The sequence below is a fragment of the Oryx dammah genome, unplaced genomic scaffold (genome assembly GCF_014754425.2).
Source record: "Oryx dammah isolate SB20612 unplaced genomic scaffold, SCBI_Odam_1.1 HiC_scaffold_11, whole genome shotgun sequence".
Lineage (NCBI taxonomy): Eukaryota > Metazoa > Chordata > Mammalia > Artiodactyla > Bovidae > Oryx > Oryx dammah.
Genome location: NW_024070195.1, coordinates 15,197,046 through 15,224,907, shown reverse-complemented (window position 1 = coordinate 15,224,907; position 27,862 = coordinate 15,197,046). Strand labels below are relative to the sequence as shown.

Sequence of the window (27,862 nt, the reverse complement as noted above, 5' to 3'; positions counted from 1 at the left end):
AAACAGCTAATGAGGCATGCCATCGCCTTTAAAATGAAGGGGAAAAAAAGTTCCCTGCTGAGGCAAAAACACAGATGGCAAGAGAAAGAAGAGGAAAGAGGCTACCAAAATATAATCCAGCTCCTCCAGAGAGCTGTGCAGAAGGCTGGCCTGAAGGGAAGAGGGTTCTCTGGAGTCAATTATGGAGATGGAGAATGGGGAAGGCTCAACTCAAACATGGAGGGCTGGGATTAGTCCTCAACTGGCTGGCTCAGAAGGTAAAGAATCTGACTGCAATGCAGGAGACCCAGGTTCAACCCCTGGGTGGGGAAGGCCCTCTGGAGGAGAAATGGCAATCCATTCCAGCATTCTTGCCTGGAGAATTCCATGGGCAGAGGAGCCTGGCGGGCTACAGTTCATGGGGTCGCAAAGAGTCAGACACAACTTACCAACTAAACAACCACCACCACCTCAACTGTAGTCTCTGCTGCTGCTGCTGCTAAGTCGCTTCAGTCGTGTCCAACTCTGTGCGACCCCATAGACGGGGGCCCACTGTCTCTGGGATTCTCCAGGCAAGAACACTGGAGTGGGTGGCCATTTCGTTCTCCAGGGCATGAAAGTGAAAAGCGAAAGTGAAGTCACTCAGTCATGCCCGACTCTTAGCAACCCCATGGACTGCAGCCCACCAGGCTCCTCTGTCCATGGGATTTTCCAGGCAAGAGTACTGGAGTGGGGTGCCATTGCCTTCTCCGACTGTAGTCTCTACTGGGGCCTAAACAGGGCATGTTCAGCCTGGGCCTTGTAAGGCTCTCCCCTGTTCCCTGAGGACCCGGTGCCCGGCGTGAGATGAGTCCACACGGGAAACCCATGCTAAAGCCCCCTCCCACTCTTGCTTCCCTGCTTCTAACACAGAAGGTTAGCCTTCTAACACAGAAGGTCGGCCTCCCTTGCCAATGGCCCCTGAAGGAGGCACTGTCTGCTTTAGTCACTTTTGAATTGCTTTACCCCCTAGGGAAGTGCAATCCCAAACACTGAACTAGAAGTCTGGCTGCTGGTGCGGCAAAGCATGCTGCCTTAGACGGGCAGGGACTGGGGAGCCCCTTCAGGTGCGCCTCGAAGAAAACTCTCCAAGTGAAGCTCGTGTGATCCTCACTCTGGTCTCCAAAGTTGTTCACACAATGTGAGCTGAGTCCAAGGAACACACTCTTTTCCTTTTGTCCCCAGTGCTTTTCATTATGATGGAAGTTTAAAAAAAAAAAAAAGGCAATACAAAAAACTAAAACCCTGAAACTAAAAAAGCCAACCAACAAACAACCAAAAGCCTGTTCGAGTGCTGAGACAGGGAGAGGAAGTCCCCGCCCTTCCAGGCTGATGTCGCCTGTGCAGACATCCTTCCTGTGCCCTGGACAGAACTTTTCCCTCCACAGTGCCAGGCTGTGGGAGGCTGGGGCGGCCAGGACTGCCGGTTTCAAACTCCCCAACGCCAGAGGCTGCTCCCAGCAAAGATGAATGAGGACTAAAACAGACTTACTCCTTTGGATAGAATGTTTTATAGATTAAGCCACAAAGATAAGCCCCATGTTCGCTTGGCTAGCTTGATTCTATAAAATAGCCTTCCTGCCACAAGATGCTATCAATATGAATCTCTGCTACTTTAAGTCTCTTTTGCTTAAATTGATTTACTTTCAGAATTCTTTCTCATTTTGGAGAAATCCTGAGAGTGTGGGAGTGTCTCTTACCTGCTCGTAGAATCGATTGTGTGCAACATAAAACTTGGAATCAAAAGATTCTTCGGTGACTAACACTTGTTGTCTCTGACCAATCTGCGGAAAGAGGGGAGAAAAAAAATAGGAGCCATCAGGCAAATGTCTGAGAATCCAAAATAAATGCCAACCCAGAGTTATGGACCAGCAAGTCATGTCTTTTTAAATTGTTTTTAAAGATTTTTTTTTTTAATGTGGACCATTTTAAAAGTCTTTGTTGAATTTATTACAATATTGCTTCTATTTTATGTGTTGGTTTTCTGGCTATGAGGAATGTGGGATCTCAGCTCCTCGACCAGGGGTGGAACCCACATGCTGTGCACCGGAAGATGAAGTCCTAACCATTGGACCACTGGGGAAGTCCCAAGTTGTGTCTTCTTGAATTTAAAGTAGATCTCGATTGCTAGGTACTTAACAGCCAATACAGAATCATGGATTCAAATTTCCAGAAAGGCATTATTATTTATGTAGTAATATAAAATTTGGGTAGAAAAAATCTTATCGTCTTAGAGAACTATGAAGCAAAACTTGATCCTATGTCTTCCTTCAACAGAAGTTAGATAATTAAGGCTTCTGAGACATACAAAAATCTTCTAAAGATCACTTTGTTTCTTGAAACAAAGTTGCAAAACAAGCCAGAACAAGATGCTTCTAATCCAAATTCATGAAAATATTTTGGCAATATGAGAGACTGGTAATAAACATTAATTTGAGTTATGAGGGATGTAACACTAAAGAAAACACCTCAAAAACTAGTCATTAAGTCTTTGCACCTAAACATTTCATACGCTACATGCAATTCTGAAATTATTGATTAATTCAGTTATTTGCTTAATATATACATTTTCTCTCTCATGGGCAACTCTTTTTTTTTTTTTTTTGCTGCAGCTGTGACTGCATATTCATTTTATTTTTTTAAGAGACTATTCTCTACAGGATCTGTATTTATGATTTAAGCATGAATTTTTAATAACCAATAAGTTAAATTAGCCAAAACGTTGGTTAAAGCAATGTGACCATTCTAAATTATTCTACCATTTCCAAGTTTATTCCACTGTGAAATGGAACATTTAAAGTATCCGTTATTTGTTTTTTTTTAAACAAGGTTGTCAGAATGGCTGATGTAGCAAACCAGCTATATTAGATGATTATGCCTAGAATCATTCTTGCCATTGCTCCTTGATAAATGCAACCCTCCATGTTAAAGTACACTGGCAAGATTTTTTTTGAACAAAATCCCTTTTCTCATATGCAGGGACTTGTCACCATGTTCAGGCAGTTACCACTTAGGAAACATAAACACAGCTGCACTGAATAGACCACCTAACAATTAAAAAGAAAAACCTGAAAACACCAAGCTCCTCTCTCCATTATACAATGCCAACACCTAAATACGCTATAATTTGCTCTTTTTTTTTTTTAAACTGTATCATTCAAATATAGCCACTTAGTAAGGTCTTCAAGATGACACATCACAGACTGAGGCAGTTCACTCCTTGAAAACCAGTGAAAGTTCCTACAACATTAATCTCTTTTAAAAATCGAGTTACAACAAAAGGAAGTTCTCCTAACTTCTACTTTGAGCTTTAATGGCCCTGTTTATTAAAAAAAAAAAAAAACCAACTGATGAATACTGGGTTTCACTGAAGTATATTCTTCTGGAAGGAAACTTAGAATGTTTGCACACATTTCACAGTGTGAGTTGCTTATGACTTAGGATAAGTATCTGTCAATGGTTCTTAAGGAAATCTGCAATTACACTTCATCTAACATTAAGTTTTCAGGAAATTAACAACAATATGAGACTGCAGAGCCACCAAAAATGAATGCTGAGACTTTCCTCTTGTTAGAATTAATATGGATGGTTGCAGTTATCACTTTGGAGGTTATTTCATTTTATCTGGAGAGACTAACCATGACAGTAATTCACACACACAGAGTTAGAAAAACCTGCTATGTTTATACAGCACAGGGCAGGGCATTTGATCAACCATCAGAGAACAATCTGTATGGAGTATTTAACTATTTGCCAATGGGATTCAGGAAAATTGCAATGGGCAGTCATTTATAGTGGCAAACACCTCTCCAGTCACCCTTTTGGTCCCTTTAGCCATCAATTTTGTCTCATTGGCTCTTTGAGTTCCCCAGAAACTACTGAGCAAAAATGAGCATGAGCAACCTAGGACTTTGACCAAAAATTGATGCCATCTATCCCCACACCTTGAAACCACCCTCCGCGCCACAAAAAAATAAATAATAAATGCTCTAATGCAGTGTTTTTTAAAGAATGAACTGAACATCAAATATGACTTTTAAGAGAATCAACGGTTTCAAATAACCTTAAAAACAACAACAAAGTTAAGGAAGTGTGTAGAGGGGGGATTGAGCTGCAATTCTGGAAGAGGTAACGTTGCCTTGGTGACAACAAGGAAACTTACAGACAGGCCAAACGTGTAAGTCTCAAATCTTTTTTTAAATGAGTCATCTCCCTATTTTCCAACCACTTTCTCCCCAACCCTATGTGAAACTCTGTGTGGTTAAAGATCACATAACAAGATTTAGGGTGTAGTCAGTTGCTCAATTGTGTCCAACTCTTTGTGACCCAAAGGACTGAGGCCTGGCAAGTTTCTCTGTCCATGGAATTTCCCAGCCAAGAATAATGAAGTGGGTTGCCATTTCCTTCTCCAGGGTGTCTTCCCAACCCAGGGATCGAACCCAGGTCTCCTACACTGTGGGTGGATTCTTTATTGCCTGAGCTACCAGGGTACTAGATTTAGGGTAATCATCCTAATTTGACTTAGAATGCCTCTACTGCCCAGCAAGGTAGTCTTGGTCTCAGAGGAAGAAGCGGGGCTTCAGGAGCAAAAGAGCAAGGCTATAGATACCCTTAAGTCCCTAGGACTAACATCAACCAGCTCTCAAATATACTAAAGGCAGAGGGATCCCCCAGGAGAAGATCAGCCTGTCTTACAGAAGGATAGGTCTACACGGAATCTTCTCTGAGGTTCTGCAGCATCTACTCTCTGCTGACATTCTGAGATTCTGTGAGAAGGAGGCTTCTTCCATGGCTTCTCACCCTCGCTGACAGAACCTCCCCAGCAACTGGAATCTCTGACAGGAATGCAAGGCTACCTCACTGGCTTTGAGACAAGCCCCTCGAAGAGGAAGTTAACAGAATGACTGCTTGTGTAATTTTAAAAATGAACAAACTCCTGAGTTCACAGAATATATATACAGGTATACACACACGCCCATAGAGAGAGAAAGAGAATACAAAGGAGGTTGAAAATACTGGTTTCAATGCCCTCTGTGACTGGTAGCACAATATGGCTACTCAGCAGGAACGATTAAGATTCAAGTAGAACTATAAACCCACAGAAGGATCCAGAGGGTGACTCCCAGATAACTGGAACTTCCCAGGACAGGATGGAAGGGAAAAGTGATGGAGGGAGAAGGAAGGGTCAGAAGCAGGAACGCACAGTTCCAGCAGAACCCTGGGGAGAGGAAGAAGGGTTATTCAAAGACATCAAATGCCACATGTTTGAACTGGAGAGTGGGGCGAGAGGACACAGGTCTGAGAAGCTTATTTTTAAGATAAAAGAAATTTGGCTACTTTTTGGGCCTTTGATTTCCTCACAGGATAAAAAATGAGAGTTTGGTAGAAGTGACAATGGAGGGGAGAGGCGAGTGGACTGAAGAGGAAGTGGATTCTGATTTTTAGAGGACCTTTCAGTTCCAAAATTCTAAGTCGTCATTCATGGTAGATTTGACCTGCTGACAAGGTTTCAGATGAAGGAAATTTGTACTCTGAATCCAGGCTGTCCCTTTTCTCCCAGTCAATGTGTGCTTAGAGCCCTCTGCAAATATAGCCACTTTCTTGCTGCCCTGAAAGGAACAACTTGATTTTAATACCCACCAAAGAAACATTGACAAAGTCTCTCATAAAGCTATCCAGTGACCTGCACCGGAAGAATCCTGTTAAAATCTTCCCGACAAAGTCCTTTTTTAAATAATCTCTTTGCCTTTTGATCTCCTCTACAGGTACACAATCTATAGCTGATTTATAAAATACTTCTTTAATTTCTAAAGCATTTTAGAGTTTAAGAAGTTGGGTTGGGAATATAGTCTCTCACACTTTTCACTTTCCATTTACAAAGTCTGACCTTCAGGACATGCATCAGAACTTTTCAAAGTGGTTGTCAGACCTGGCACCTGTTGTAAGCAGACAAATGTACTCTGTAATTTATTCATCAGATGTCAGTGAAGACAATGGCTTTTCCTATGACATGCACAACTTCTTTCAGTCCATGTGAACCTGACTTCAAAATTACATTTTATGAGAAATGAACTGCAAAAATGTTGCAAGAAGGAAGCCAATTCTGACTCCATGTTGGAAACTTTCGTTGACTTGCTTTTTTTTTGCTTTTATTATTATAATCAGTACTCCATGGCTTATTATTATTGATACTCCATGGCTTGCCTGGAGGACCCTGCCCCTCTGCTTGACTGTAAACTAAAGTGCCTTTGTTCAGCTCATGGAGAGAGAGTTTGTCCCTTCCCACCTGTGAACAGAAGAGATTAACACACCCCTTCCAAGGGCTGGCCATTCCCTTGGAGATGTTTGGCAAGACTGAAGACCTGTTCACTGGACTTCCCCACTGCCTCTTCCCCTCTGTTCTGCCTTTGACTTTAGTTCCTCATTGTTTCTTTCTCTCTGATCTATTAAAGAATCTGGCATCCAGACCGCAATAAGATGGTTATTTTGAGGTGCTAGCCTGCCATCTTGTCGGTCTGCCAGCTCCCCGATTAAAGTCTCTTTCTTGCCTCAACACCTCGTCTCTGGGATTCACTGGAGCCTGTTGTAACAGAAACAGTCCTATGAAACCATCCCTCCGTTTCAAAGATGGGGTCACTGAAGGTACAGAACAAGCCCACGGGATCCTGCATGACTGCTAATCTCACAGAGCTGATGGGAACCATGGTCCCTGCTATGAAGTGGGGAGGTGCAGGTTGGGGTAGAACTTTCCAGGCTTTGTTGGAAAGACGTGAAAAAAAAAAAAAAAAACCACTCCTGCTTTTTTTTTTTTCCCCAAACACAAAGCCAGAAAATAGACTACATTGCCTTGAATAGACAAAGATGCTCAGAACCTGAAAGGGGCTTAGCAAACTCTGATTTCACAGAGAGGAGACTGAGGTTCAGCAGAATGCACTGATCTGTTCAGTGGCTGAGAGAAGTCTTGGAAGCATCCTTGCTACTTGATGTCTCCTATGTAATTCTTAGCTGCAGAAAACGTACATCATGGCTTTAATTCTGGAGTGTGTGGCTTTTCCTTGAGCAGGGAAACATCTGTGACAAACAAAAAGCAGTAAAGCAGTGGCTTTTTAAAATTCAATTTGGGGGCAGATTTTTCAGTCCGTTATATAATCAGCTGGCTGTGTTATTTGTGTCACATCTATGCTTCAAATTTCCCAAGTGCCTAAACTGGTGAGAAACATCAGTTCTAACCATATGGGCAGATAACACACAGAAAACACACACTTGCATGAAAAAAGCAGTGGTTTCCAACAGAATTGGGTTGCTGAATGAATGCTCATTCAAGTACATTCTATTTCTCCATGGGTCCTAAAACAAACAACATTCTGCACGGCTATTTCAGGATGTAAAGAGAGAAGCTAAAAAGAATTGCTTCAAGACAGGCAGATAATACTGAAATTTAACAAAGACATTAAGAGTACTTGGGTTTTTACCTTTAACCCAGTAAGAATTGTGACTTGTATAAGTATTGCCTGAACTAGAAGAAGCAGGGTTTCTTTTAAGCCCATAATGTGGCTTTAAAATGTAAATTACTTTACGTAAATTTTACTTTTTTCAACTTTCCACCCCCCCTTCTCACTTTTGTTTTACTCAAACAGAAAATCTCACGTGTGGCTTTGAAAAATAATTGCAATTCACTTTCTACTCTTAAAGCGTCAGGTTACAGAGATTTCAATAATTCAATATAACTGCTCAGAGTACCCAAAAACATTCATAAAGGACAGATGTATATTAGACTTGTGTAAGATAAATATTTATTTCTTGAAAACAGTTATAAGAAGATAGAGGAGTTATTTTGCTTCCTCTGAAAAGTTTCTAGCAATTAATTTTTCTGTCCAGTTGTCTTAGGTGGAGAAATAGAGATTAAAACACACGTATCAAAAGCTCTCATAATTATTTACTGCACATTTCTAATAAGCCTGAATTTTATCTCTGCTTATCCTATACAATATTTTGACATGCTACTTTTACAGCTAAGTTTTTTTTTTTTTTAATTGTAGATAATAAAATACAATTTTTCTACCTGACTGGTTTCTGAATGCATGACTCTGGGAAATGTCAAATGTCTTTCTTTAGCTCCAGTCAAATTAGTTTTTTTTTTCCCCCTAAGCTGCCTGGAACATGTTAAACACAAGGCTGTGACCTTAAACTCTGAAATAATATTTCTAGTGTCTGTGCAAAAGCCTGCCCTCACATACACCTTTAGACTAATTACTGCAGTGTAATGTTGCCAGTGAACCACTGTAATTACACTTGGAGAAAAGCATGGTCTTGTTCTTTCCTAGCTAATGAAAATGATAACCTTTCCATTTTGATTCATCATTCACAACAGGCAGAGCGTGCGATGCTGGGTCTCCAGGGTATACAGTAATTTTCCTGACTGTTTATGCACACTTCTGTTTTCTGGCCCTGCTGAAGCTGGAATTTAAGAAGCAGGCACACTTAAGCTAAAAACAGTCAACAGTAATAATAGCAATAACATTAAAATTTAATATCATCCTTAGCCACAACGCCCTTCTACAACGAAACAGGGCCGTGACACAGGAATGTGTGTCAAAATGATGACAGAGTAGAAAACAAGTAATGAGCCTCTAAGTCCAGCGTATTGAAAATGCCTGCTATCAGTTTACTGGTCTACTTAAGGATTCCGGAGAGACGATGGAGGACAGTTGACTGAAAGGGGCTGGGCTTGGATCCGACTCTTAAACAATGATGGGAAATACATTCTGTTAGATTTTTTTTTTTAATACCATCCTCTGTGTGAAAAAAAAACAAAACACGTATTCGTTAGCTATTCTTATTATTAGAATTAAATGTGTTCAAAGGGAAAGAACGCTCCTTTAAGTGTATCCATACCTCTAAAATGTTTATTTATCTAGTAATTGCCATGAGTATCTTAGTGTCTCTATTATTCCTTCCTCACATTTCATAAATAACCTAAACACACGCAAAAAACAATCTGGCTTGTTGAAAGTCCTTCTTCCCAAAGCAGTGATGAAAGTTAAAGACCAGACCCAACGTGGTTCTGCTGAAATCCAATCAGACAATGAAATTTCTTCTAACAATGGCCCTTGTATTTTTGTCTTCAGTTGCTGGCTGATTTTCTTCTAGCTATGTGCACATCCCAGTAAGAGAAAGGCAACCAAAGGGGTTTCTTCCCAGGTGGAGGCAGTTTCATTCCTAACAAAGGCTTTTTTTCTTCTGTTGGTTGATCAGTTCTGTCTAGTCGCTCAGTCGTGTCTGACTCTTTGTGACCCCATGGACTGCAGCACGCCAGGCCTGCCTGTCCGTCACCAACTCCTGGAGCTTACCCAAACTCATGTCCATCATGTTGGTGATGCCATCCAACCATCTTATCCTCTGTTGTCCCCTTTTCTTCCCGCCTTCAATCTTTCCCAGCATCAGGATCTTTTCCAATGAGTCAGTTCTTCATATCAGGTGGCCAAAGTATTGGAGTTAGCCAACAATAATCAGTATAGTAACACAGCTTTATTGATATAGTAATTCTCAACAGCAAATAGTTACATGACAAACGTTGACCTGATTCCTTGGCTGCATTAGAAATCTGTACCTCAATGCTGACTGAACTTCCAATTTGAAAACCAGTCAAGTTTTATTTATCTGCCTGGAAATTTTTGGTAATCTAGAACATTCTGAGGTATTATCTGCAATGCTTTTATGGAATTATTTTAATTGTGATAAGAACATACAACATGAGATCTGTTCTCTTAACAAACCCCAATAAATTGCCTTTCCTTATCACGTATTTGGCACAAGTACATTACATGTATTTTTTTGCCAAACTAGGCAAGCTCTACAATTAAAAAACTCTACATTAAAAACTATCAAAAGTGCTAAAACCAGATGTTGCCAGTAAAATCTATTCATGAGGTCTTATTAATGGGATGACCAAGAGGGGCCAACATGGGATATGTACGTGGAACCCTTTTTTATTAAGATTTAAGTTCCAAGATTGAACAAATTATCTCCATTTGCTTCTGCCTTCCCAATCTTTTCCCATTGGTCCCTATCAACCATTGCTCAGCATGTCTGGGCCATTGTTCTTTGATGAGTTTTTCACATAAGTGCAAAGGTGATCATACTTATATCTTAGAACTGTTGAACAGATTACCTCCTTGGAAAGCATCTTTAGAATTTTTGCTTCACTGGTAACACAATAAATAATTCAGATTACAAAAAGAAAGGAAGGTAGGCAGCTGAGTTTTAGAGATTTAATGTTAACATACAACTCATGAAGTTTATCTGTAACTTTAAAATTGGATTTTATCCTGACAGGTGCTTTTAGGCTTGTGGTAAATTAAAGAAGTAATCTGAAATTGCACCACCCAGTACCGTGGCCACCAGCCACAGGTGGCTGTCGAGCATGTAAATGTGGGAAACCCTTAGTGAGATATGCTGGAAAACACACACCAGGACAAAAAGCTCAGCAGATCTCAGAAATTTACTGTAACTGAGAGTGTGCAAACTCACTTATTAATTTTACATTGTTTACAGGTTGAAGTCATTAAAACTGATAAACAGAAACCTCAATTAAATCAGTCAAGAGGCTGGAAGGGGAAGCTCTGTGCTTTAGGAGGATTGTACCACCCAAGAGTAAAGAAGACTTCCTCTACTTTCCTGGCAAGAGCTCAGCCAATGTGAGACTGAAACAACGCAGCCAAAAAAAAAGTTACAATAGTGCTCTGAACTCAATTCCTCCAGCGAACTCTTGGCTTCCTGTAGCCCTCCTGACTTCTTTTTCCCTCTTTCAAAGAGTTCCTTGCTTTGTGGAGACTGGCACGTGGCTCCATGGGTGTGGCTTCCTAGGTGGTGCAGTGGTTAAGCATCCACCTGCCGATACAGGAGACCTAGGTTTTGATCCCCTGGGTCAGGAAGATCTCCTGGAGGAGGAAATGGCAACCCACTCCGGTATTCTTCCCTGGAAATCTCATGGACAGAGGAGCCTGGAGGGCTAGAGTCACAAAGAGTTGGACATTGAGTGACCAAGTACCCACCCATGCACCAAGGTGGTGGGCACCAAACTTGCAATTCTTTGTTGATCTGTAATAAATCTACTTTTTTTTTTTTTTTTGGAGAAACAAATGGCAGTCTTATTTGTTGTATGGCAACAAAATAATGATTTCTGATATGCTGAGTTAAATACAATATTAAATTTTATTTCACCTTTAAAAATTTTTTTAGTGTAACTACTAGAGAATTTAAAATAACATCTGTGATTCATTTCCATTGGATAGTGCTGTTCTAAAACATTATTATGTGATCTTTAAAAATTTAACAGAAATTCCCCCTTTCACTATTTTAAGGACCAGATTGATTAATTTTCTCCCCTTTAACTCACCCCAAACACCCTTATTTGGACTAATTATGTAATCGCAATGCTTTAATTTTAAGAAAGAATACCTGCTGCTGCTGCTAAGTCACTTCAGTCGTGTCTGACTCTGTGCGACCCCATAGACGGCAGTCTACCAGGCTCCCCGTCCCTGGGATTCTCCAGGCAATAAAACTGGAGTGGGTTGCCATTTCCTTCTCCTACATATCTATAAGCTGTTAAAGGCAGAGATTTCAAACTACCAAATTTCTCTTTTTGACCTTTAAATTAATCTTGTTTCCATTTTTTTCTGGTCAACCCTAGCCTCTCCAAAAGCCTAAGGCATGATCAATTTGCTTGTTGTTTTCCAGGTAATCTGGGCAACCAAAGAAGGCCGTCTAAAATTTCCAATCTGTCATTTCCCATTCTGTGTGGCTGCAAGAGCAACCATGTAAAAAACAATAATGTTTGGCAGAAATAGACCTTTCTCAAATTCATTTTTTAAAAAGCCAAAATGAACATCCAAAATACCTACCGCCTTTGGTAAGATCAATCTTTTGTTAGCAACCCTATTACCAAAGAACTCAGCATAGATGTGAGCAATAAATAACACGTGCAGTGCACCCACCATCTTTCAACCATTTGCCAGTCAGGATGGAGGCAGAGGAAGCAGAAAGGATTAAGCAGAAATCAAAGACAGCCAAGCTCTAATGGTGTCTAATTAACATAACAAAAGGCACAGCTCCAATCTTTCAGCAGTGGGCAATACATCTCATTAAAGAAGACTGAATAACAATTATTCTCTTCTGCTCCCTCCCAGCCCCACCCACCTCTGTGCTTCTTGGCTTAGCTCAGGGAGACCCTGAGAGCTGGGCTTGAGAGCTTCTGCCTTCTCTGCCAGGCATTATGGCTGCAGGCAAAGAGGCCACTTTTATTGCTGGGCACCTGCATCTCAATGTTTTATTCTGCTTTCCTCTTTGGCTGTGAAAATGTAGCTTCTTCAAGCACATGGCATACTATAGGGCTGTTTATAGGTATATCATATTGAGAAGTAGCAATGATGACCTAAAAAATGATTACCAATTCCCTCCTAAAATATATTTATTTAAAGACAATCGGTCTGCTTCTCTTCCCTTATTCTGTTTTCCCCCTCCCTTTGATATCACTGCCCTGTTTCAGAGTTAATGAAGCTAAATTGAAATTCGACCAAATTTATTGCAACCAGTAATTAGTCTGAGCATGTGTGCATGCGTGCGTACACACACACACACACACACACACCATGAAATTTAAATGTCTGCTTCAGACCTATCCCTTCTCCCCATCTTCTCTTGATGATAGACAACTGACAAAATATGTGAAATTCAACACAAGGAAATTGAGGTTGCAGGTGAACACATGGGTAGTTTTTGTATAAATTTAAACCAAAAATAAAAGATTCTAGTTAAACCAAGGATAAAAGAATTATTCTTCCAGGGTGATCACTAAGAAAAATGAAAGTGTCAAGTAATCCTATGTACTTTTTCATATCAATCTACTTTGGGGGAAGCACTGAGGATTGAGAGGGTAGGAAAGAGAAAATAACGCAGTTATTTAAATTGAACAGTTTCCAATTCTGAGCTGTATTTTTTTTGGTCAGTAACCTTTCAAAAAGGAATCTAGTTATGAGGCCTGCTTTGATTTTTGTAATGGCCTTTCCTGCCAAATACAGTATTATAGAGTCTACTTTAACCCAAACACTGCTCTAGGAAAAGCTGTTGATCACAGGGGTGGACAGGAACCTCTATGAGTGTTACAGAGACTCAAGAACAGAAAATGAGCCAATGCCTCAAGCAGCTGGGAAAACGTCCTCAACCTGTGTAGTATGTCTGGATTGTTCGCACTGTGGCAAAGTCACTGCCTTGCAGGGACTGAGACCTTGAGAATATTCAGGTCTTTCAGATCACGCATGGCAGACATGCAGTGAGACATTTCGATGCTACATGCACTCCGCATGTGGCAGCACACAGTTAAAATAAAACCTGAGAAGTCACTTTAATCTTAAAAGGCCCTTCTCCTTCTGGTGAACTACTTCACATTCAAGAGCTGGTTGCCACCTTCCACCCGTGGGGAAGAGTGAGTTTTTAAAAATCTTCTCTTCCACTCAATGTTTCCTGTTTACTAGATCACCTTGTACCTTTAAAGAGAGAGAAAAAAAACCCACCTTCTTGTCTATTTCCACCTTAAAGTTTTGCAAAAAAGTAGATGCAAATTGGAGAAGGGCAATGGCAACCCACTCCAGTACTCTTGCCTGGAAAATCCCATGGGTGGAGGAGCCTGGTAGGCTGCAGTCCATGGGGTCCCTAGGAATCAGACACGACTGAGCGACTTCACTTTAACTTTTCACTTTCATGCATTGGAGAAGGAAATGGCAACCCACTCCAGTGTTCTTGTCTGGAGAATCCCAGGGACGAGGAAGCCTGGTGGGCTGCTGTCTCTGGGGTCACACAGAGTTGGACATGACTGAAGCGACTTAGCAGCAGCAGTGGGAGTATGCAAATATAACACGTTATTATGAAGTCTGTCCCGATTTATATTTTAAAGCACAACAATTTGGTGTTTTAACTCCCAGTCAGTAACTATATCTCTGGAAACCATCACAATCTGACTCTATGGTCTAATATCTTACAAAGCTTTCTGGATACATTGGTACAATTTCATTCTCTTTTAAGACAGAGCCTTGGTCAACAGAAAAGCTTGAAGAGTCCTAAACATGGAGTCAAGAAGTCTTTTGTTTCCCAGATGAAGGAATAAGATAAACCCCCAGAAGACCAACTAAGTGAAGTGGAAACAGGAAATCTATACAACAAAGAGTTCAGAGTAGCGATTGTAAAGATAGTCCAAGAACTCAGGAAAAGAAAGGATGCACAGAGTGAGAAATTACAAGAGTATTTTAGCAAAGAGAAGACATAACAAACAATCAAACAGAGCTGAAAAATACAATAACTGAACTGAAAAATACACTAGAAGGAATCAACAGCAGAATGAATGTGGCAGAAGAACAGATCAGTAAGTTGGAAGGCAGAGTGGTGGAAATTGCTGCCGTGGAACAGAATAAAGAATGAAAAGAAACAAGGACAGTTTAAGAGACCTCTGGGACAACATCAAAAGCACCAACGTTTGCATTAGAGGAGTCCCAGAGGAGAAGAGAGAGAGAAAGGGCCTGAGATAATAGCTGAAAACTTCTCTAAGGTGGAAAAGGAAACAGTCACGCAAGCCCAGGAAATAGAGTCCCAAGGAGGATGAACCCAAGGAGGAACACACCAAGACACATAATAATCAAACTGACCAGAAGCCTGTGGTTTGACCTCTGCCACTAACGAGCTGTTTGATTCCACAAACAAATCATTTCACGTTGGGGCCTCAGTTTCCTCGTCTTAAAGGGGGTTTGAAACCAGTCAATGGAAGGGCTACTTCTGGTTCACATATCCGTGGAGGAGGCAGGGCCAGCAAGGTGTCCTGCAGTGAGGGCTAAGCACCCACAGTGGACACTGCACTTCAGCAGGCAGTGTTTGTGGTGGCAACAGCAGCTTCGAGCATCCTCTGGACACAGCCGGGCTGGCCCTGGCCACACACCCAGCACTAGTCTAATCACCACTGTTCCTTCCTTTCACTTCCAGAGCTGACAGGTAGCCTAGAATTAACAACGTTTGCCAAAGGCAAGATTGAACAGGAGAATGAATGGGAGTAACATTCCAGGGATTCAGTTTACCTGTCTGAAAGAAACAATTACAATAATTACCTGGCTTGAATCTTGAGTTGTCTTCAGATTAATGACCTAACTTTTGGGGGTCAGTATATGTGCTGGGAAAGTTGGATGACTATTGGCATTACAGCTGATGGGACTCCTGTTCCCGCCAGGAGTAAGTTCCCAAATATCACGCATCTTTCACTGGCTGTAGAAGGTAGATCTGTTAGCTGAAACATATTTATGAGTTCAACCTTACTCCTGGATATCTTGATTGAAGGAGTCAGGAGAAAAATTTAATTTTAAGAAGAAAACCATCTTAGGGCTCTGTTCAATTACTGCTGCAGAATAGGCATAACTTTTAGAAAGCAACGCAGTATGGATGCAGGACTATTTAGCATATATAGATGGTGGCTAAAGAAGCTAACAAAACAGAAGGCTGCAGGGGGTCCTTGCTGGTCTTGCTGGGCCTGTTGTCACTTCTCTTGAGGAATTCTGCCCCCAAAGCAGAGATAGCTCTGTACTTCCTTTTCAAAGCCATGACTCATAAGGATTTCAGAGAAGACAGAACACATTTAATGGGAAAAAAGGAAGAAAACTGTCCAATATTGATAAACCTACAATTTATGTTTTCAGTAGCTATTGGACAGATGAATTATGCTAAAAAAGAAGAAAACAACAACACCCCAAGCAGCTTCTTGTCATTTCTAAAACATGATCCTGTGCCTGCCTGAAAGAGTTAAGGCTATATAAATATTTATCATTCTTCTTTCAAAAGGATAAGAAAAATTCCTTCTGCATACATGAATTTCAGATTGCTAGGCAAACATCAGGATATGGTCAGAGGCCCATCATCTTAATGAGGATATGGTAGTGATAATTTTTTTTTTAAAGCTTGCTTATCTGTGATCAAAAACACCCTAGAGATTTTGATTTTATACTGGGGCACGCACAGACCCATGAACAGTTAATGCTTTCAGAAGCATATGGGTGGGATAACAGGAATACCATCAAGGGCTTACAGTGGGACTAGGGTGAAAGATTCATTAAAAGTGATAAATAGGATATGCCTTGCTTAATGTCTTGCAACTGCATATTTAATACAGCAGGCCAGTGACTATGCATTTTAACTGTCTTTATTTTTAAGAGAGCTGCCAGATTTTAATTACAGATTAAACAGTTATTTGCAAATGAGTACCTCTTCATTAACATATCAGAATCATAATAATAAACAATTCTGTTACCAAACAGTGCATAGGGCAGTGGGAAGTTTAAGAACAGTACATACAAATGGCATACAGCAGGGCAAAATATCCTACTTACGGTAAGCGAGCTGATACCTTAAAATTTTTAGGGGAAGTAAATAATCTAGATGAAAGCTCACAAGATTCTACATTTTATGAGATCAGATATTGTGTTTCTTTTATTTACAGCTATATCTCTAGTGCCAACACCATGCCTGGTTCACTGTAGGTGCTTAATAAAGGCTGAATGAGTGAGTGAACTGGTTTAAAGAGTACATATTTGTATTTGCTGTCAAGCACTGATATTTTGTAAAAATTTGCTAAACTGGAATCAAATTATCAGTGAGATTATTCTCAAAGGATTTAATTCTCTAGTTTATTCCAAGGAACATAGAAGAAATACATTTTTCTGTTCAGTTCAGTTTCAGTTCAGTCGCTCAGTCGTGTCTGACTCTTTGCGACCCCATGAATCGCAGCACGCCAGGCCTCCCTGTCCATCACCATTTCCCAGAGTTCACTCAGACTCACGTCCATCGAGTCCGTGATGCCATCCAGCCATCTCATCCTCAGTCATCCCCTTCTCCTCCTGCCCCCAATCCCTCCCAGCATCAGAGTCTTTTCCATTGAGTCAACTCTTCGCATGAGGTGGCCAAAGTACCAGAGCTTCAGCCTTAGCATCATTCCTTCCAAAGAAATCCCAGGGCTGATCTCCTTCAGAATGGACTGGTTGGATCTCCTTGCAGTCCAAGGGACTCTCAAGAGTCTTCTCCAACACCACAGTTCAAAAGCATCAATTCTTCAGCGCTCAGCCTTCTTCACAGTCCAACTCTCACATCCATACATGACCACTGGAAAAACCATAGCCTTGATTAGACGGACCTTAGTCGGCAAAGTAATGTCTCTGCTTTTGAATATACTATCTAGGTTGGTCATAACTTTTCTTCCAAGGAGAAAGCGTCTTTTAATTTCATGGCTGCAATCACCATCTGCAGTGATTTTGGAGCCCAAAAAAAGAAAGTCTGACACTGTTTCCCCTGTTTCCCCCTTTCATAACGAACTATTGCTGTGTGTGACTCAGTCATGTCCAACTCTTTTGTGACCCTGTGGACCACAGCTTGCCAGGCTCCTCTGTCCATGGGACTTTCCAGGCAAGAAGAGCAGGTTGCCATTTCCTTCTCCAGGGGATCTTCCCAACCCAGGGATCAAACCTGCTTCTCTGTGTCTCCTGCACTGGCAGGTGGATTCTTTACCACCATGCCACCTGGGAAGCCCAATAGCAGCTGCAATAATCTTGCTTACGTAGCTCCTTATTTATTTTTATTAAAGACCTTATTTTTTTTTATGGTGGTTTTACGTCCATAGAAAAACTGAGAGGAGGATCCAAAGACTTCCCAATATTCCTTGTCCAATATAGGCACAGCCTCTATTGATATATCAACACAGGTTCATAATTTGTAACAAATGTACTACTCTGGTGAAGGATGACAACAGTTCCCTGGTTTTCATTTTCGCCTCTACTTTTGTTGTTTCTAAGTCTGAGACCAAGAAACACAAAGTTAAGTAACTCGCTCAAGGCTAAGTGAGTTAGATACAGCTCCCGGGCACCAAGCATCCTAGCCCAAGTGTTTTCTGCAGTCTCCAACGCTGTACCACCCTTCTATTTATTTTGCGTCTGGAAGAGAGCAGGAAACAAGGCCCTTGATAAGAGGCATATAAGAAAGTCAAGGTCGCATAGTGTATGATGGTGAAGCGGAATAATTTCCTTTTTAGGGAGGCATAGTTCACAGGCTACAATATTCAGTCACAAAAGTTTTATTTCTGATTTTTTTTAAAATACAAAGTAGTTTATTATGAATAAACAATTACTTCCAAATTCTTCAGCTTGCCAGAAAGCTAGTAGGCAAGAAGTAGAAAAAAAGTTAAGGCTAATTACTGAAATATACCCAGCCTAGAAAACAGGGTGGGGGGGAATGCCCTCCCTCTCCCAAACTACTTGCTTCTAACTAGGCAGTTTCACGTTCAGTATGTGACTTTGTTGAGATTAGTCTTGAGGTTAAATAAGGCCACAGACTAATAAATGAAGGAAACATCTGACTATCAACAAGCACACCCATGATAAAGAACTGTTGGGCAACTGGCTTTATAAGTCTATTTTGGGTTATGTTTCTATTATGGTCTCATTCATTCTCTTTCTCTCATTCTTTCTTCCCCTGCCCATCATGTCCCTACCCACACACCCCACTTCCTCTTCCCTCTTTAAAAATCCCAGACCTTCTTGGCAAAGATACTGGGGCCTTTTCTCACTCTGAGAAGGGGTGAGGGAAGCTATGCAGCCACATCTGACACCATGGGAGTCACTTCCCTTCTAATGAGTCTCTCACTTGCTGTGTCCTAGGTTAAAAGATAACAGCAATGTTGGCGAGGAAGTTTCTAAACTTGTGAAACTCACTGTGACAGTGATCTTCTCACACTTTTTGAGCTGAAATGTTGTTTGTGTAAAAATTCAGAAAAATGTGGCAGGCTGGACTCACTCCCTAAGCTGTGTGCTCTGCAAGGAACCCAAGTGCTACAGAGAGAACATGGAACCCAGCTGGAGACCAGAGCTGAGCTCCCCTGTGTTTTGCTAAGCCCTCTCTGGGCCTCAGTCAGATGCAAGTACTGCCAGTTCACTCAACAAATGACAGCAGGTGTGACTTCTTAAGAAAGTGATGACTGCTCCATGAAAACAAGTTGCCAGTGATGCTGGTTTCACCGTTACAACTACAGAGGTCCAGAGATTGTACAAGTGAGGAAGTGATTTCTGGAAGATGCCTAGGATTAGAAACTTTTGGGGGTACTATTTTTTATCAAACAAGTCCTTCTGCAATGGCTTTTAATAGGATCATCTTTGACAACGTGATTCCTCCTTGCTTTCGATTAAAGAGCCTTATATACAACTTAGTGGGAAAGAATCTGCCCGCCAACACAGGAGATGCAGGTTCGATTCCTGGGTCGGGAAGATCCCCTGGAGTAGAAAATGGCAACCCATGCCAGTATTTCTTGTCTGAGAAATTCCATGGACAAAGGAGTCTGGTGGGCTATAGTGCATGGGGTTGCAAAGAGTCAGACATGACTGAGCTGCTGATGCGGCTAAGTTGCTTCAGTCGTGTCTGACTCTGTGCCACCCCAGAGAAGGCAGCCCACCAGGCTCCTCTGTCCCTGGGATTCTCCAGGCAAGAATACTGGAGTGGGTTGCCATTGCTTTCTCCACATGACTGAGCATGAACACACATATACAATTTAAAATTAACGCTAAAAGTGAATATGGAAGTGTTAGTCACTCAGTCGTGTCTGCTCTTTGTGACCCCATGGACTGTGCAGCCCACCAGGCTTTTCTGTCCATGGAATTCTTCAGGCAAGAATACTGGAGTGGATTGCCATTTCCTCCTCTAGGAGATCTTCCCAATGCAGGGATGGAACCCCAGTCTCCTGCCATGAAGGCGGATTCTTTACCATCTGAGCCATCAGGGAAGCCCAAAATTAACACTAAAACCAAGCTTTTTAGAAAAAAAAAAAAAAAGCTAAAAAGTATAGCCTCTTCTTCATTATTCGAGCTCAGAATCTACACAGAGCACATCTATATTATTATTACATTGATATCTTTTCCACTATCAGTGCAATTGCAACATCGATGGCGAAGGATTTATAAAGAACAATAGGCACGGGCTTTGTGCAAGAATTTTATATTATTAAAAAATCCTTAAATATATCACCCCTGTCAGACGGTTTAGAATGAAGATAAGAATGTAATTTCATGACAGTTTCCCATTCTCTCTCATCTTACTCTCTCCAATAACTTGCCCTCACCTTGGATACTGTATGATGGGCCCTCGAATCTTCATTTCTCATGTTTTTTTCTGCTGTTCTGTGCTTGCAGCACTGGCTACTCCTATCTTGTAAGTGACATTTCCTTACGTAGTTGACAGACTAGACAGAACATCAAGGAGCGACTAAACAGGTTGAGGTCAAGTGAGATTGTGACTTTTGTTTGGACAAGCCATTCACTTCTGCTGCCTATAAAATGGGAAAAGCTTACATCCAACTACCTTAGAATTAAAGAAACATACATAAAAATAGCAGCTAAAATACTATGAAATATATTTTAAAATGACACTTTTCATATTGGTTTATTCAACATTTCCAGCTAGGTTGCTAGGCTCTAAGAAAACTTTTTTTTTTAATCAAAAATTAACTATTACTCTATGTGTTTGCTTTCATTATCTTTTTGGAAAATCATCAAATATCTCAGTAAATGATGATTCTCCAATTTCCTTATGGAACAAATGTTTGAGTAGATCCAGCAGTTATCTTTGAGGTACATTGTCTTGCTACTAAAAGATGAAAATCTTAAATAATACCTAGCTGGGCTGAAAATCGTATCACACTCTTTAAATCAAGTCTTTGTTTTTATACATCAAGTCTTCTGGTTTTGCTCAAAACATCTACTTTTTAATATATTCACGTTTAGGAGTTAATTAAGAGAGTAGAAAAATAATTAAAAAAGAAAAATAATCATATGAGGTTTCCAAATAGAATTAAGCAAATCAAATCTATGAAAAATAAGTAATCATTAGAAACTAGAACTAGTTCCTCCTTGTATTTGATAACAGATATACTTTCTACAAAATAGGATTTATGAGCGTGTGTGTGATGTGTGTTCAATTTAGCAAAACAGTAATTATCATGATATATAAAAACAAAATATCCTAAAAATGGAAATAAGCTAGTGTATTAATGCGGAGGAAAAAATCCCAAAAATCTCCACAGTAGAAAGCAAGAGACCTAGTTTTAAAAACAAGGCCCAGGGAACTCTGCACAATATTCTGTAACAACCTAAATGGGCAAAGAATTTGAAAAAGAATGTGGGTATATATAAGCGCATTGCTTTCTGTACATCTGAAACTAACACAACACTGTTAACTAACTATACTCCAATATAAAATGAAAATTAACAATACATACATATTAAAATGGAACACAAAATAAATTTCTAATAAGAGTATTTTTTAGCTGTGTAACAACAGTTTCAAGCTCTGCCATACTACAGAGCCACCACTAATACTCGAAGGGATTAACAGCCTCTATTTTCTGTCTCTCAGGTCCATTTCCCATAATCCATCTAAAGAGATATTTGAAAAACTCAAGTCTGGTCATGTCATACACCTCCATTAAAATCCTACAACGGGTCCCCAGTGCTCTCAGGAGAAAGCTATCACATAAAGCCATATTTTATTTTTTAAATCAGTGCACAGGAGGCCATGTAATAAAGATGTCACAAGTTATTTGCCTGCTTTCCCTATTAATAGACATTTGGCTTATTTCCAGGTTTTGGCTATGGAAAACAACAATGCATACCTTTCTGGACACATGGGTGAGCATTTCTCTAGGAGTGGAATCACCAGGTTGAGGAAGAATATTTACAGTTATAATTTTCACATATACAGCCAAATTGCCCTTCAGAATGGCTTTATCAATTTATACCTTCCCATTTAGCATAGAGAAGGGGCAGGAGAAGGGGACAACAGAGGATGAGATGGCTGGGTGGCATCACCGATTTGACGGACATGAGTGTGGGTAAACTCTGGGAGTTGGTGATGGACAGAGAAGCCTGGTGTGCTGCGATTCATGGGGTTGCAAAGAGTCGGACACGACTGAGCGACTGAACTGAACTGAACTGATTTTGCATACAGGGCTTTCTTTCCTAGACCCAGCAACATGGTGTGTGCATGCTTGCTAAGTCACTTCAGTTGTGTCTGACTCTTTGCAAATCTGTGGACTGCAGTCTACTAGGCTCCTCTGTCCACTGTATTCTCCAGGCAAGAATACTGGAGTGGGTTGCCATGCCCTCCTCCAGGGATCTTCCCAGCCCAGGAATTGAACCTGTGTCTATATCACTGGCATTGGCAGGCAGGTTCTCTACCAGTAGTGCCACCTTTGTAGCATAAGTAAAGAAATATTTTTGGTGTAATTTTCATCTCCCTAGTTGCCAGTAAGATTGAGTATCTCTCATACCTTTGTTGAATGCAATTTGCCCATTTGTCTGTTAAGTTGCAATTACTGAAGTACAATGATTAAGTATGGATGTGAGAGATGGATCAAAAAGAAGGCTGAGCACCAAAGAATTGATGCTTTTGAGTTGTAATTCTGGAGAAGATTCTTAAGAGTCTTTTGGACAGCAAGGAGATGAAACCAGTCAACCCTAAAGGAAATCAACCCTGAATATTCACTGGAAGGACTGATGCTGAAGCTGAAGCTTCAATACTCTGGCCAGCTGATGCAAAGAGTTGACTCCGTGGAAAAGACCTGATGTTCGGAAAGACTGAGGGCAAGAGAAGAAGGGGGCAACAAAGGATGAGATGGTTGGAGGGCATCACTGACTCGATGAACGTGAGTTTGAGCGAACTCTGAGAGACAGTGAAGGATAGGGACACCTGGCATGCCACAGTCCATGGGGTTGCAGAGTTGGACACCACTTAGTGACTGAACAACAACAAAATACTAAAGATATTTCCCCCTGATTTCTTGCCTTTTATCATTTATTGTATAGAAATGCTTACTCCTTGGTAGCAAAATTTATCAAAAAGTCTTGTTGGCCTTTTGATTAAGATTATATTGACAATATAGAATAATACGGGAAATTTGACAGTAGCATGTTATTAAACTGTCTACAAAAGAATGTTATGTTTTATAATTTAAATATACCCTCTATATTTAAAAAAAAAAATCAGCTTTCATCCTAAAGATGAAATCATTAGGAATCATTTGTTACTGGATTTATTTGTTGGCATATGTATTGCTTAGTTTTTATTGTGAAAGGGATCTTTTTCTATTACTTTCATTAAAGTCTTTTTCTGTTAATTTTAGTTTTGATGGAATCTTGTACCTGGCTCATACCCCTTAGTTTTTCAGTTAATTCTCCTGTACTTGTACAGTTAATTCTCCTGTACTTATACACTTGTCTGTATTCTCTACCAGAATAAAACTTTCATGAGAAAGGAGATGACATCTGTCTTCTCATTGGCATGTTCCTACTGCCTGGCACAGATCTTGGCGTACAGCGGGGAATCAATAAACAGTTGCTGAACTGAACAGAATTTAAAATGTAAATTCATGTGTGAGTGTCCGTTCATGTTCATTCCTCTCTATGATGGTCAAGCTTCTTGAATGGAATGAACTTAAGATTCTACTATCTTAAGACTTATTAACCTATTAAAATACATATGAAAATTAAAAACACTATGCTAGTCACTAGACCAAAGAGAAAAGAGAAACTCCAAATAAGTCAGTTTAATAATAAGATTAGAACACTACATACTAGACAGGGAAGAAGAAAACGAATTAACAAATATGTAAGTTTGGCAATCAGAGAAATAAGAACAACAACAACCCCAACAATGGCCACATCCCATGAAATGCAGAATAAAGGAATACAATTAAAGCCAGAAATAGAAAACATAAAAATAGGAACAATTAATCATTCAAGCATATTTTTGCTCATGTTGAGGGGGGAGGAGCTCACAAAACCAAAATGAAACACAGCAACAAATCAATACCGAAGCAGACAAAATGTTAGCAAACCAGTCAAGATGGAGGAGAAAAGAAAAATGAGGAATGAAAAGGGCAAGAGAACATTACATACAACTCTATGCTAAAAAAAGGTGAAAAAGGAAATCAGTGTAGGATGGATTGTAGGACTGTATTACAAAAATTGACTCAAAATGAAAACCGATATGCATATAAGCAACTGAAAAGGTTATTACACAATTTCCTCTTAAAAGACTCTATGCAAGAAAGCTTCTTAGCAGTCAACTCAACCTTCTGAGAAACAGATAACCTCATGCTAGAGAAACAGATCCAGAGCATCGAAAAATATGTCAAATCTCCCCGTTAGATTTTTAGGAAGTCAGCATTACTATCATTAGGAAAAAACCTGAGAAAATAATATGAAAAAGGAAGATGAAAGATGAGGTACCTTAACCTCAATACAATGTAATATGTTGGATAAAAGGGCAGGTTCTGGAGCTGGAATCCCAGTCGGCCACTCACAGTTGACCCTTGAGTAGCACAGGCTCTCGGAGTACTGACCCGCCGTGCAGCTGAAAATCCTGGAGTAACTTTAGTCTTTCCTCCGCATCTGTGGTTCTGTGTCTGCAGATTCAGCCAGTTGTGAATTGTGCAGTACTGCGGGATGGATGTATTGAAGGAAAAAAATCCACAGAGAAGTGGGCCTGTGCAACGTGAATGCATGTTGTTTGAGCATCAGCTGTGCAAGTTATATCACTCTGAGTGAGTTATTTTCCTCTGTGATGCCCCAAACTGTGAGGATTAAATAAAATAATCCTCATAAAGCATTTAGTATAATGGCAGCCACAATATTTTAAGGGAACGACTGTGGACAGTCCTCCCTTGAAAATATGTAAAATTATGCATTTTGTCGGTATGTCAATTTTTCTGAGAGGAAGGTTAATGGTTTTCATGAGATTTTCAAATGAATCATGACTTCCTTTAAATTAAGACCCACTGTTACACATTAATCTTACTTTAGAGTACAGATGTAGAAAATCTGGATGCAATATAAGCAAAATAAATACAAAAGCACATTAGAAGAATCATTCATCGGTACCCCCAAAATTAATCTTTGAAATTGAAGGCTATACTGGGGGGAGAATGTACAGTGGTCAGCTTTTCTAGAAAACAATTTCACAGTATCTATCAAGAACCCTTAACTGAGTAATATTTATACTCTTTAACCTAATATTGTGCTTCCAGAAATACATTTACTGAAAATGGATATTGGGACCAAAAAATGTGTGTTATATGATGCTTATTATGGGGTAATTTATAATAACAAACATGAGAAACAATCTGAGTGCCCAACAATAGAGGAATAGCCAGCAAGCTGATGCATTCAGTCCAGGTTTGGGATGTAGCCATTCTTGACTTCATGAACTTCAAAGACACAAATGATGTTCACAATGTAATTTTTTAAAATTAACTTGTATACAGAGTATAATGCCAGCATCATAAAATAAAGGAACATAAGCTAAAGGAAGTAAATACACAAAAAAGGGCTAATGGTTAACTCTGGGTGGTGGGATTATGAGTGATTAATTTTCTTCCTTCCTTCCCTTCCTCCCCCCTTTACAGATGCTCTAAAACAGGCATTTTTAAAACAATCATATAAAACTCATTTAATAAGAATATCTTACTAATAGGGGCTTCCCAGGTGGCTCTGTGGCAATGATTCACCTGGAACAGGAGAAGCAGGTTCGATCTCTGGGTTGGGAAGATCCCTTGGAGGAGGACATGGCAACCCACTCCAGTATTCTTTCCTAGAAAATCCCATGGACAGAGGAGGCTGGTGGGCTACAGACCATGGGGTCCCAAAAGAATCGGATACGACTGAGCAACAAGCATGCATACATCTTATTAACAAAAGTGAGCAAACAAACGGATCACCAGAACTACCACTCCCCATTTTGTAACTTTTGCTTATAAAATTGTTTCAGCTTTCTATTTAATATTATGAGAATTAAAGAATACTGACAATGAATGACAAGAGCTGCAAACAAACCATTACCTTACAACTCTCCTAAGCAGTGAAAAATGTTGGCTAAAAACAATATAGTCTGTTTTGGTAGGTTATGGTATCAATACTTTCTCAGTCTCTGTAAATGGCAGGAAGTTTTCCCTACCTTTCCCGTGAAAACAGTGAAACATATTCATGGTCTCAAATATTTTAGAAACAGGGTCATGATTTTTTTGCTCCTTCACGAAGTAGAAGGGAAACCTAAAAAAAATCCTTAAGTAGGTAATATGTATGAAATAAGATGACTAATAAAACTATTAATTCTTTTGCAATCTTCCCTCATAACTCCGGCCTTACTAATATTAAACGACTGCCTGGTCAACCAGCCCATCTTCTGTGACTGCGGTATGGTCCGGATGATCACCTCGGGTGATCGGGCGTGCTTTTAGGCACTTTATCAGACAAACTAAGCTTCACTTGCATGCTCCACAGGTCATTAGCTATTCTCATGATTACTTTTGTTCTCTCACTGGTAGGTATGTGTTCATCTACATCCAGCAAAAACTTGATGGCTTTTCTATTTTCTTTTCTCTTTTTTTTAAAATATAAATTTATTTATTTTAATTGGAGGTTTTCTTTCTTTTCTTCATCCTGTCAGAAGACTGACCAGGCCACCGAGGGTGAGGCTAGGTGTGATACGAGGTCTCAGTGGGGATACAGGTGCACAAAATTGGTATCAACAATGCTATCACTGGGTGGACTTTGTGAAACATTCTAATCTCATATATATTTTTAATGTCCAACTTGTAGACCATCTCATTTTGTTTCTTCCTGCATTCCTTTCATTGGGATAAAAACTGTCCTGTGTAGGTTACTCCTTTCTCTAAATAAATAATTTTTTGGCTCTCATGTGGATTTCTCACAAGTCCCCACTGATTTGGAACTTTGTCTTATAGCCCAAGAGATCTAGTCACATCACACCAGCTCTTGTCTCGGGTAGGAAAGAACAGACTTACATATTTATGTTTTGGGGAAGGAGGATATTTGTAAAGAGGAAAAAGGAATCTCTGAGAAAAAGACAAGCGAAAGAGAGAAAGGGACAAACAGGAATAGAAACCGAGACGGAGAGAGAGAAAAATACTGTAAGTGCTGTTGGTTCGGGGTTAAATATATTACCTAAAAGAAAGCTTGCTATTTACCTGGGCTATGGAGACATTAAAAATTGTTTCTATAGCTCTTTGAAATCACCCTGATTTTCAGAATATTCCCTTTAGCCCTTAGAAACAGATGGTGTGCATTTTATTTTGAAATTACTCCTATCAACTTTTCCCAACTGTGGTGTATTACTTTCTGATTTGTAAGACAACAGCTTTGAGCCCAAGGAAATGCACACTTACAAAAATGTCCTCGTGTGTAGCGCTGTCAATTAAGCATTAGAGGTTCTTCCCCAAAGTGACTCAAAACGGATCTCTCTGTAGCCTCCATGTGTTGCTTGCAGAGCATCTGCTCAGACGAGTTGTCCTCCAGGCTGGATAACACTTGACGACCCCGATCACGACCCCATCTTGCTTTAATCTCAAATGCCCTTCATAAGCATCGCTGATGAAGCAGCTTGGGTGCCCAGATGTTACCTGCATGGAGTTTGGCTCTTCACTAGGAGTAGAAAGTTGAGTTCAATGGTGTGAGAAGTTGTCTATTATCTTCGCAAAGGATTTCTGACTGACTTCATTTCATCTTCTGCTTCTGTTCTCAAGCCACTAGTCAGCATGCTTCCTTCGGTCACCTGTGGTATGTGGCCACAGACGGGACACATCCCACACACACAGCCTGGATAGACCCACACCACGCCTCAGGCTTACTGTCAAGCACGAATGCGCTGCCAACTGTGCATAGCCATTTATAATCCAGCACACCTTCTAGGCTATGTCTAGCATCTA

The 27,862-nt window shown here is 40.3% G+C and overlaps 1 protein-coding gene across 4 annotated transcripts in view; it reads right to left on the bottom strand.

Moving 5' to 3' along the window:
- Positions 1–27,862, bottom strand: part of CDKAL1 (CDK5 regulatory subunit associated protein 1 like 1) — a 614,486-nt gene that overhangs the window by 23,167 nt on the left and 563,457 nt on the right. For all 4 annotated transcript variants that reach the window (XM_040249901.1, XM_040249902.1, XM_040249903.1 and 1 more), the window contains one exon: positions 1,719–1,802. In XM_040249901.1, coding sequence (XP_040105835.1) covers positions 1,719–1,802 — 84 coding nt within the window. The remainder of the gene's footprint in view (positions 1–1,718; positions 1,803–27,862) is intronic.